The sequence below is a fragment of the Chlamydomonas reinhardtii genome, chromosome 11, assembly GCF_000002595.2.
Source record: "Chlamydomonas reinhardtii strain CC-503 cw92 mt+ chromosome 11, whole genome shotgun sequence".
Taxonomy (NCBI): Eukaryota; Viridiplantae; Chlorophyta; class Chlorophyceae; order Chlamydomonadales; family Chlamydomonadaceae; genus Chlamydomonas; species Chlamydomonas reinhardtii.
Window position 1 is genome coordinate 130,432 of NC_057014.1, and position 11,288 is coordinate 141,719.

Here is an 11,288-nt window from a genome sequence, read left to right on the forward strand (position 1 = left end):
TCGCACATATCGTGTAAGCTTTCATCCCAGCCGATCGGAACGAGCGCGCTCTGAAATTCTTGCAAGTGCGCGCTCTGGCAGGCCAGACTGTGTCGCTAATACATCGCACTGTAAGTTATAGCTGCGCGCATTCTCGAGGAAGCCAAGAAAGCGCAGTTGCCGGCTTCGTTCATACGCTGCACTCGCTCTCGCGGCCTGGAAAGAACATCACGTATACAGGAAGCTGCGAGTAATCGATCATGCTAGTTGGTTCGAGCTGAATCGCGCTGTAGCGCAAACGCACCGGGTGCGTCACACTTTCCATGGCATATGTACGGAGGGATGCAGTACCGCTCGCCCAGCCAAATTCCGGGGGTGTCCCCCGGGCACACATCCTGAGCCGCTAGATATTCTTACCTGGCCCGGCGACATTCCCAGCCGGCCCGGCCGCATCCCCAACCTGGCCCGGCCGAATCCCGACATGCCCCGGCCGAATCCCCTACCTGGCCCGGCCAAATCCCTACCTCCCCCAGCGAAATCCCCAGCTGCCCCAGCCAAATCCCCCACCTGGCGCGGCCAAATCTGCATTTGCCTACGTGAACTGCCCTACTTGGCTCGGCCATAGTGCTTTACCTGTCCACGCTGTATGCTCCCGGGCCCAGGAGCATCTCAGGCGCCGTCACCCGCCCCATCACCCCTTTCCCTAGGCCTACACCCCTAGTCCTACCACCTTCACCACCTACAGACACAAGGCAGTCTCCATTATATCAGGGCAGGTATTACGGAGGGGCATGAGCACGCATGGTCCCGATCAGCGAGCGAGCGAATGAAGCAGGGAGGGCGGGGAACTTGATGTGACTGCTCCCTAAGTTTAGTCGCATTCCCACAGTAAACTTTTGTTATGGCAGCAGGGTCATGCGTGTTTCCGGGCACTGTTCAGGCGCTTGTCAGGAACTGGCTCGGCCCAATATCTCCGTCGCGGTATTTTAGTGTGCCTTGATGCTAAAAGGGGTACAGATGCGGCTTTGTTATCTAAATCTACTTCACGCCAGCGCTTTGGTGCTAGGTGGGGTTAAGGAGCCAATGGCTCCTGGCCGGCACCAACAGCGCTGGAGGTAGCTTAGCCAGCACTTGCGGCCCAGGCAGCAAACCATGTACACTATATGCATGTTCGCGGCTCCTCCTGTGCTAAAGCCTTAACGAATCGAAAGGATCGCTTGAAAGCCCCAACATTTGGAAGGCCGCCGTAGGAGTGATGGGGATGAAACAGATATATCTTTATGCGTATATATGTACTGAAAGCATCAAGAGGCAGTCTATGGTTAACGGGGATGCGTGGGCTGGCATGCCCAAGCTGCCACGCGCACTGCCCTGCGCCCTGCGCGCACAACCCCGCTACCACGCCCTTCCTATCCCGCTTCCCCGGGTGCCAACATCTGCAATATCCCGCTCCCGAGGATGCCCCCAGGCGTCAAATCCCGCTGTGTGGGGTGCCCCCCGGCGCCGAATCCCGCTGCCTGCGGTGCCCCCCGGCGCCGAATCCCGCTGTCTGCAGTGCCCCCCGGCGCCGAATCCCGCTTCCGCGGGTGACCCCACCCGAGGTATCCCGCTGTCCCCGCCAGGAATCCCCCTTTGTACTGAAGACAGCGGGATTTCGCCGGGCGATATCCTGTGCCCGGGGTCGTCGCGAAATCCAGAGCGCCTGCATCCCTCTGATATGTAGATAGCTGGGCTAAACATGCTCGCCCGCGGGGCGCGCGCTTAAATTCATTTCATCGCCTACGAGCCAACAAGGCTTCTTTCCATTTCGTAGAGTATGCCACGGTCTCCCCACCAACACAATTATTGCGTAATCCCCTTTAAACAACGTGGCCACTTGTCTGGACTGGCAAGGCCTAAGGAGCAATGTTACATTGGAGCTATGACTCAACACAATACTCAGGGACACTGGCGAGCCTTGTCGTCGGCGGGGGCAGCAGGGGCGGGCGCCTTTCCGGTACATCCGCACGGTTTCGCCTGATCGTCGCTCGCAGCGGCGGGCGCGAGCAATTCAGCAAAATCACATCTCGGTAACTAATGCTACGAGATATAAACTTATGAAACCACTCCTCGCTCGGTTCCACAATCACCGGCGACGCGTTTGAACCCCTTTTTGTTGCGCGCGCCATCAGCAGTTACTACTTGCTACTGAGTTACAAGAGTCCTTCGTTTTCTATTCTTACAGCGCGCACAGCACGGCGCACACCTCGGGTGCGTCGCCGTTGCAGCAGATGGCGTGGGACGTGGTGCACTGTCGCGGTTTGGAATTTTATGCATAAATTTATCTTGATAATGGCGCATATATGGCGGAAACTATCCCAGGCCATAGCAGGTTTGGAACCAAGGCAGGTTGGGCCACGGCGGAACATTTGAGGGGATGGTTGGGCACTCGCCCTACCTCAACGCCCCGGAACTCTTCCGAAGTACCCCGTTTTCCTGACTACGCCCGTTTTACTTCATGCCATGCAGAAAAACACTGTTCAGCCATTACGCTAGAGCAAAGCCGGCACTTGCGGATAGCCACGACCAGCAGTGATCAAAGATTCGACACTCACTGGCAGACCCAGATCCTGGCAGTGCCACTTCAACCTGTACACGCCAGCGACACGTGGCCCGCACACGGCGCCCAGTCCTGCTCTTGTCCCACGGTTTCCAATGCCCAGCGCGGGCCTGCTGCTATCAGCGGTGCTGCTGGCGCTTAGCGCCGCCACCTGCCAAGTAGAGGGCTTAGGGCGGCGCAAATTGCAGTCAGCCCCGAGCGCCGCCACCCCTAGCAGCATTAAGTCACCGCCTTCTCCGCCGCGCCCGCCAGCACCCCCGCCAAAGCCGCCGTCGCCAGCGCGGAGTCCACCCAGCCCCCGGCCGCCCTCGCCAGCCCCGCCCTCTCCGCCTTCTCCACCCCGCCCGCCCACGCCACCCGGCTCCCCGCCCTTCAATGGCACGATGGATGACGGTGGTGAGTCCTTGTGGAGGCATGGGGTGTTGCCCGGCGCCGACGGTTCTTGGTGAGCAATAGGAAGCGGTAATGGTTGCGTGCACACCGGCTGGGTGCTAGTGACCGGGGGCCGAAGCCGGGGGCTAATTGGGATTTTAGCACGCACACCATTTGATGCGTTTGCTGGGAGCGGTCTCATATGCACGCGCCACATGCCGGCACGGCCCACGGCACTGCCCGCCTGCTGCAGGCGCCGGCCCCGCTGACGGCAACCCCAACAGCCCGGGTGACGGCAACGTCAAGCTGCCGTCTGTACCCAGCGACCAGCCGGAGCTGTACGGCGAGTGGATGCTGGTGAGCCTGTTGGGGGCAGCAGCGGTGTGTGGCCGCCGTGTCGGGCTGGGGGACTTGCAGGACCTCGGGCTGGGGGTATGAGGCTGAGGCCGCAAGGGGGGTACTGCACAGCTGGGGTCTGCACGGCCGTGCTGCAGCCAACAAGCAAGGTGCACAGACTGAGAACATACTGGAGGTCTAAACTCTAGCGCATGAATGATGGGCGTCTCCCTTTGTCCCAGCTCCAACCCTGCCTACCTCCGCCATTATCGTGCACGCCATCCATGCTGCAGAAAGCCGTCGGCAACATTGTGGCCGTGCACATGTGCATGGTGCCCGGCACTGAGAAGTTCTTTTTCATGGAGCGCCCCTCCGGCCGACACCCAGACGGAAAGAACAACATTGTCGGTTACTACGATTACCAGACCAACAAGTTCTTCAACGTCAATTACACGGACTCCGTTTTCTGCGCCGGGCACACCGTGACTCAGGACGGACACGTGCTTGTGGTGGGCGGTCACATCGCCAAGTCGGGTTACGGTGACGGCTTGAAGGCGGTCCGTGTGTTCTCACGCAAGACCCTGTCCTTCCACCGCATTGCCAACATGACCTACCCCCGCTGGTACCCCACCGCGACGCTGCTGCCTTCTGGTATGGTCACGATCATGGGCGGCACTGTCCTGCCGGGAGCGGGCACAGGCAAGAATCCCATCTACGAAATCTGGGATCCCGCCAACCCCACGCAGCTCATGCGTCGCAACCAATCAATCGGCATGGTTGCTAAGACAAATGACATCTACTATCCCAACACCTACGTGCTCCCCACCGGCCACCTTCTTATGTATTGCAATCGTTACGGCGAGATTATGGATCCCATGGCCGCTAAGGTCATCACTGCGATGCCTAGTTGGATGGCAGTTGCCAAGGGCGTCTTCACGGAGTACCCCTTCACCGGCACAAGCGCAATGCTCTCGCTCAAGCCTGAGAACAACTACACGCCTGAGGTTGTTTACTTTGGTGGCCAGTTCAGCTATGGCTGGATCAATACGACCGCATCTCGACTGGCCCTCCGTCTCAAGGTGCACTGGGACGCGGCGGCCGGCAACTACACGTTCGGAGGTGCGGTAGGGGCGGGCCACACCGTGCGTGCGTAGGCCGCGGGATGTGTCAAAATCACCCTCAGGTGCCGGTAGGCGTGCAGGGCAGGGGCCAGCAGGGGGCCTCTGGAGCGGAGTGTGGGCTTCGCGTATGGACCGTGATGGGCGCACGCATAATGACCAGCAGGCGGGCATGGCAATCCCTAACATGCCTTATTGTGCGCGCCACTCCCCGCCGCAACATGACGGCACAGATGGCTGGGTAGCGGAAAAGATGCCGCTCCCGCGTGTGATGGGTGATGCGCTCGTCCTGCCCAACGGCAAGGTCATTGTGCTGAACGGCGCCGTCAAGGGCCTCGCGGGAGACAACGCCGCGGGAGGTGCCGCCAAGGCCAACGAGCCCGCGCTGTGGCCCGTGCTGTACGACCCGGATGCCCCGCTGGGCTCGCGCATGACTGTCCTGGCGCGCTCCAACATCCCGCGTATGTACCACTCCACCGTCTCCATCACCACGGATGGCTCCCTGCTGGTGGCCGGCTGCGACCGATGCGACAGGTGCATATCTTGGCCACAACAGCGGGGCATGTCTCTCCGTGGCGAGCTCAGGCCTTACTTGTGAACCCGGCAACTCACACAATTTACGCCTCTGTCCATCTGCGTTGCCGCCCTGGCACACAGGTATTGGTGGACGTCCGACAAGCTGTCCAAGTCTCCGACGTCCTTTGCCGAGTACCGCATTGAGGTCTACCGGCCGCCCATGTGGTTCAATGTGGCCGCCAAGCCCTCCATCCTCAGTCTGGACCCCGGCACCTGGGACGACTACGACCAGGTGTGTTTGTGTGCGCCGTGCGTGGCGCGGAAGTTGGTGCTCAGCGATGTGTGTCTTCCTCCGTAGCCTGGCACCATGCCCCTGGGGCCCTGCCCTGGGACCTAGCAGCTTGGCCCGTGGGGTTGCCGGCACCAGCTGGTGATATGCGTGTGCTGCTCCCAACCCCATCCAATTTCATCCAACCCCACCCACCTCACACTAACCTATCCGCGCCCTTGCAGGTGCACGTGATGCAGTACGGTGCGCCCTTCGAGATCACGTACGAGATGTTCTACCTGGAGGACCAGGTGACCAAGGTGGCGCTGGTGGCGCCCAGCTCCACCACCCACTCCACCAACATGAACCAGCGCGTGGTGGGTCTTGACTCCGTGGACACTGAACATGTTTCGCATTCTGAAAGCATCTTCGAGAACAGGGTGGTGGAACACGTTGTTCGGGCAGAGGGGAGCCGGGACGGCGCCACACGGGGCTGGCACCGCATAACAGCAGTCGACAGGGCAATCGCAGCGCGTCACCTGGTTCGCCACTTACCCTGAACCCAACTGCTCCCGTTCGACACTGCCTGCTGCGCTGCGCCCTCCTTCCAGGTCGTGCTGGAGATTAAGGACCACAACCCAACCGACCGCCGCCTGATCGTGTCCGGCCCGCCCAACATCAACATTGCCCCGCCCGGCTGGTACATGCTGTTCCTGCTGAACGGGGACGTGTACGGCCAGAGTGAGTGGGTGCGGCTGCCCGGGGACGCGCCGCGCCTGGACCCCTTCATGGAGAACCTCAAAAACAGCCAGAAGGCCAAGTAAATGAGTGAATAAGTGACAGCTCAGGGCCTTTCTAACATGCGTGCCCTTCCTTACCTTGCGGGAATAGTGATGAGGGAGCCAAGGTGGCTTTGTTGCGTTAAGCATGCGCACGTCTCGAGTTAACGATTTCCCTTTCTTATCCTGCCTAAGCGCACAAGCACTGGTATAGAGTAGGGTTTTGCACTGCGAGTTGCTTACCTACGACCGTGCGCCAGGCAGGTGGAGCATCCGGGGATGAATAAGGCAACGGGGCAGTCACCCCAACAGGCGTGAAGGCCGACAGGCATTCATGCATGCAGATTGCCACATGGCAAGCATACGGTATAGTGCAGCGCTAGCTATGTATGGTAGAGGCTGGACATGGTGCTTCCAGTTGGGCTGTACAGATTTCGGCGGGGCAGTAGGGTGCTACTATCCTTGCGGTACGTGTGGGGTTGCCGCTTGTCGCAATCGTGGAATGGGCCTAGATGGCACCCGCGGGGCATGGGTGTGCCTGCGAAACCCCACACGGGGCCACGCGGGGCATCACCAAGACACCTGATGGCATCATGGCAAGCAATATGTTTGGCCTGAGGACCCCGTTAATGCTGAGACCAGGAGAAGGTGAAATGGGCGCGGTGTCTGTACGTCATAGCGAAATATTGTTGTCATAGCATTCTTCATTTCTCGCGGGCGTAAGCGCGTGTTTCTTGCTTTGGTTGTTACAGCTCGACAATGACACGGCCTTGCACGGCAGTTTGGCGCACGGTTGATGGGGGCGCGATGGGACAGGCCGCAAGGGGCAGGTTGACGAGGTGTTGTAGTCCAGTGGCTGATATAGACCCAAGTCACGCCCAACCCAGACGCCAATCAAACATGGAGGTGCAGGGCCTTCTCCTGGGCACAACAGTCAACAGGCACGCACCCAACAACAAAAGCGGGAACTTCGGAGGGAACGCGCTCTTTGCTTGTGAAGCCGTGATGGGGTAAATCAAGGGGCCGTGCCTGTGCAGCCGCGCCAATTAAATAGTCGAGTCACATGAACACTACAACTGTGTCGTGCTGTCGCATGCAGTTACATGTGCACTGGAAGCACCTGTCGTGCACGCACTGCGCGGCGGGGTTCCCTAAGCTTCCTTTTCCCACACGCATCGGCCAGGCACTGCATTATATCTGTCCCTGCCCGGGCGAAGCCCCTGCAACGGCCCTAAGCCTGTTACGGCTACATCCCCGGCAACCCCCATCCCAAATACGGTATACGCCGAGCGATTGTCGTGTGCGCCCAACCCCTCCCCGCCATCCGCCACGTGCACATCAGTCAATCATAAATGCAAAGGGCACAGCCCACGTGCGTCTCCCACAGGCATGATGCCACCTGGCCGCACACACATCCACGCACCTGCCTGCCTGCCACCTGCTACTAAATCAACGGCGCTAGCACCCGGCTGTAGCTGCTCACCTACAGTGATGCTTGAGCCAATCAATGCATACAGGCTGCCTCTGATCCACCACTTCTCACGACGGCCCCCAGACGCATCAAGTCCCAAGTGCCATCAGAGGCACGCACACATACTCCATGTTGCCACCATGCACACACATGGCACAAGACAGACAGACACATGCAGCGACGCACGCAGCAGGGCACTGTGCAGCTTGGCATACAGGCAGTGGCAGAGCAGCCGCCACTGCTACTTGCCGCCATGCGCGGCTAATGCACCTAGTACGTGGCACGCACAACCCGCTGGCAATCCTGTCCCCAAACCAAGCACGTGCATTACGAAGCGTTGGAAGCACAGGAAGTGGTTCAACAGAGCTGCAGCGGCGCTATCCACGCGGCTACGGTACTGGCAGTGCAGAGCGAGCCCTTGCCTCACATCTCTGACCCGCGCAAGGCACCGGCCCGTGGTGTACACAGCGACAACAAACACCACAGCGGAGCATGCCCAGCCATTGTATTCGGGCTACCGTACTAAGCCGTCCTCCAAGCGCCTCGCCAATTGGAGATGAAAGCCAGTGACACGGCATGCGCCAGCCTCATGATGCCCCAGTTGGCTTCTACGTTATCAGTGTGATTCCGAAGCAAGCGGCGTCTCTCCAGTGCGCCTCTAGTAACCGTTACTGGCCTCGCGCCAGCCTCCAACTCCCGCTCCCAGCCCTCATCAACACACGGCCTCGTGCAGCGCCCCACCCAGCGCCCACACCCCAAGCCTGATAGAGACCAGTGCTCCCACACTTGCGATGGGGCTCCCCAGCGAAACAGAAGCGTTGCAGCCGCCACAGCGGCCCCAATCAACATCACCACCGCTACCCCCACCGCCGTGACCGCCGCTCATCCAGCCGCCGCCCGCCTCTACTGGCCTCCGCCCTGCGCCAGCGGGTGCGGGTGGTGGGCGTGCAGCGGGTGGCCGCCGCTCACCGCCTCCGCGGTCGCCGCCGCCTCAGCAGCTGCAGCCGCCGCCAGTGCAGCGGGCGAGGTGCCGGCCGAGGGCGGCACGGCGGCAGTGGCCAGCTCGACCACCTTGCGCAGCACGTCTGTAGGGGGGATGTGAGGTGCGAGGGAGGTGGGCGGGAGGTGGGCGGGAGATGGGCGGGAGGAGGCGGGAAGCAGGAAGAGATGTCGCGGGGGAGGAGGGGCTGTGTCAGGTGAGCTGGCTGTTGCGCTCAAGCGGCCCGGCACCGTTGGGGCACAGGTTGCCATGGCAGGGCCCATCTGGAGCCCAGGTGCCAGGAGTGTCCTGCTGCTGCCACACGCTGCCACATGCACCTCTCGCGGTCTCCTGGTCCGTGCCAGCAGCCCGCGGTCCAGCTGCATCACAATTTAGGGTCCCTAGCGCGCCGCTGCCTCCTGACGCCCTCCCCCCACCAAACAACCCAGCCCAAACCGCGGCTGCGGCCCCGGCCCCCCACCTGTGCACGTGACTATGCCCACGGGCTGCATGGCGGCGTTGACCACGTACACGCGGTGCACGCGGTGCGACACCAGCAGCTGCAGCACCTGCGGCAGGGGCCGGGGCCCGGGCCGGGGCGGGGGGCGGGGGCGGGGAGGTTCAGAGGGACAAGATCAGAGGGGCGGTGGATGTAGCGGTGGCGGGAGAGAACTGGTGGCGGGCTCCGAAGGGTGAAGCCAATGCTCCCTGTCTTTCTCCTGCTGCCTCCCTCCCTGCCTCCGTTCCTCACCTCGCCAAAGGTGGTGTCGGGCCGCACCACCACCAGCCGCTGCCCCACCTGCGAGCCCGGCTGCGGCTGCGGCTGCCCGTGCGGCTGCCCGTGCGGCGGCGCCGGCGGCCGGGCTCGGCGCAGTCGGTCCCGGATGAAGCTGTGCGCGGGCGAGCCCAGCACCCCCTCCGCCTCCAGCAGCCGCTGGGGGGCGGTGTGAGTGGAGCGAGCGAGTGGGTGGGTGAGGTGCGGTAGGGTGGGGTGGGTGAGCTGCACAGGGGCTGGTGAGAGTGGGCCGCCCGGCCCGGTTGTAAGCCGCTACCGCGGCACAGTCCAGCCACTGGTCCCCACACCCTTGGTCAACCCCACGCCAGCCCGCAACAGCCTCTGGACTCCACCATCCCTGCACGCACTCCTCCTCCCTCCCCTAGCCCCCTAGCCCCCAAGTCCCCTCCCGGCCCTGTCGCTCATGCGCTGGCTCACCTCCCTGTTGGCGGCCCAGCCCGCCGCCGCCCGCACGTACTCGGTGTCGTGCTCCAGCGCCAGGAACTCGCCCACCGGCAGCGACAGAGCGCCAAAGTGCTCGGCGGTCATGGACCTGCATAAAGCGGGCGTAGCCGTTCATGAGGGACGGAGCGAAGGACGGGGAGAAATTCGTGCGTGCACTTGGTTCCTTTCTGGGAATGGTGGAAGTTTCCTCCCCCCCGGTCATAATTTTCCCCCATCCCCCACACCCGCCACACACGGCGCCGCTCACCTCATCTCGCTGGCGCTGAAGTTGCCCAGCAGCCGCCCGCCGCCCGACACACCCCGCCGCCCCCCCTCACCCGCCGCCCCGGGGCCGCCCTCCGCCCCTGCAGCCCCTGCCTCGCCCTCTCCCTCGCCCTCCCCCTCGTCCTCGCTCCACGGCTCCGGCTCCGCCACCACGGCCAGGCTGGACACGCCCGCCGCCACCATCAGCCGCATCGCGTCCAGTGCGGGCGTGTCGGGCGTGCAGCTCACCACCTGGGCGTGTGGGCGTGTGTGTGTGCGTGTGTATGATACCGTATTGTTGGGGTTCACATGAACACGAGCTGGGTGTCGGGCAGTAGTACGGCAGGCTGTGCGACGTGTTGCACAGGGCCCTCGACAGCAACGGCACTCGCAGACAAAGCATACCACCGTCCCGCGGCACGCACCCACCTCCCACCCACCTCCCACCCGCCCACCCGCCTCCCACCCACCACCCGCCCCACGCCCACCTGCTTGTTGTCCCAGCCCAGGTCCGACATGCTGGTGCAGGCCAGCTCCTGAGGGGTGTGAGGGGGTGAGCGGTGATGGGGGGGGAGACAGGGAGAGAAACTGGCCGTGGCAGGGGTTGGTGAGCAGCAAGGCGGTTTGCACACCACCCGAGCACCACCACCTCGCCACACCACACCACATCAGCACCATCACACTGTTCATGGGAGCTGCTGAGAGGAGCCGCTGTGGCCCACCAGCCAATTGCGCACAACCCCGCCGCACCGCCAAGCTGGTGCGCCTCCCCCTCCCTTGTCCTTTCGCTTTGCCTTCCACTTTGCCCTCCTCCCTGTTCCTGCTGCCCTCCCTGTGCCTGTCCTCCTCCTTCCCCGCGCCCTTCCCATTCTACCACCCTGCATACATTGGATAATTGACTTCGGTTTAGTTGAGGCTGGTATCTACAACCCCCCTTCTCCCCTCTCTCCCCATCCTCACCCCCAGCCTGTCGCTGTTGTCCGCCAGGAAGCGCACTATGTCGGACTGGCTGATGACCGAGGTGATGGCGCCGCCCCGGTCGAACAGCGCCACGCGGTGCACCACCTGCGCCTGCTGCTCGCCCTCGTGCATGCCCCTGACAGGACAGGACACACACGGCGGGGGGACAGGAGGCAGGAGGCAGGAGGGGTTGGGGGTTGGGTAAGGCGGGGGTGGGCGCAGGTGAGGCAACCAGCTCCGTGAGGCAACGGGGTCCTGGCAGTGGCGCGACTGTGGCAAGGATAGTCACCGCTCGCGCGCTCGCAGGCTCGCTACCTGCCGGCACAATCGGCCCCGTGACTCCCACCCTAATCCCGCGCCCCCCCCTCGCCTCCCCTGCCCCCACGCCCTGCCCCCCAGCCCCCTGCTGCCCCCCCCCCCCACCTCCC

At 62.7% G+C, this 11,288-nt stretch overlaps 2 protein-coding genes across 3 annotated transcripts in view; one reads left to right on the top strand and one right to left on the bottom strand.

The window, feature by feature from the left end:
* Positions 1–2,064: 2,064 nt before the first annotated feature.
* CHLRE_11g467540v5 (uncharacterized protein) lies at positions 2,065–6,976 on the top strand. Of its 2 annotated transcripts, XM_043067295.1 has the most exons (8): positions 2,065–2,229; positions 2,488–2,974; positions 3,204–3,307; positions 3,580–4,405; positions 4,638–4,938; positions 5,062–5,212; positions 5,434–5,565; positions 5,800–6,976. In XM_043067295.1, the coding sequence occupies exons 2-8, from the start codon at positions 2,674–2,676 to the stop codon at positions 6,010–6,012; spliced, it is 2,028 nt and encodes a 675-aa protein (XP_042919296.1). In that variant the 5' UTR covers positions 2,065–2,229; positions 2,488–2,673; the 3' UTR covers positions 6,013–6,976. The 2 variants fall into 2 exon arrangements, with proteins under 2 accessions (XP_042919296.1, XP_001701419.1); XM_001701367.2 differs by having other exon boundaries at positions 2,065–2,974.
* Positions 6,977–6,978: 2 nt separating this feature from the next.
* Positions 6,979–11,288, bottom strand: part of CHLRE_11g467541v5 (uncharacterized protein) — a 6,386-nt gene continuing 2,076 nt past the window's right edge. Inside the window, exons 4-10 of the mRNA XM_043067296.1 lie at positions 10,861–10,996; positions 10,389–10,436; positions 9,905–10,152; positions 9,631–9,745; positions 9,169–9,351; positions 8,899–8,986; positions 6,979–8,523 (exon numbers count right to left, since the gene is read on the bottom strand). Of these exons, the coding sequence (XP_042919297.1) occupies positions 8,342–8,523; positions 8,899–8,986; positions 9,169–9,351; positions 9,631–9,745; positions 9,905–10,152; positions 10,389–10,436; positions 10,861–10,996 (1,000 nt within the window). The 3' untranslated portion in view covers positions 6,979–8,341. The remainder of the gene's footprint in view (positions 8,524–8,898; positions 8,987–9,168; positions 9,352–9,630; positions 9,746–9,904; positions 10,153–10,388; positions 10,437–10,860; positions 10,997–11,288) is intronic.

Coding starts and splice junctions, on each gene's coding strand:
- CHLRE_11g467540v5 (XM_001701367.2), top strand. CDS start 2,674: ATGCCCAGCGCGGGCCTGCTGCTATCAGCGGTGCTGCTGGCGCTTAGC. Junction 2,975..3,203: donor TGGCACGATGGATGACGGTG/GTGAGTCCTTGT, acceptor CGCCTGCTGCAG/GCGCCGGCCCCGCTGACGGC. Junction 4,939..5,061: donor GGCTGCGACCGATGCGACAG/GTGCATATCTTG, acceptor CCTGGCACACAG/GTATTGGTGGACGTCCGACA.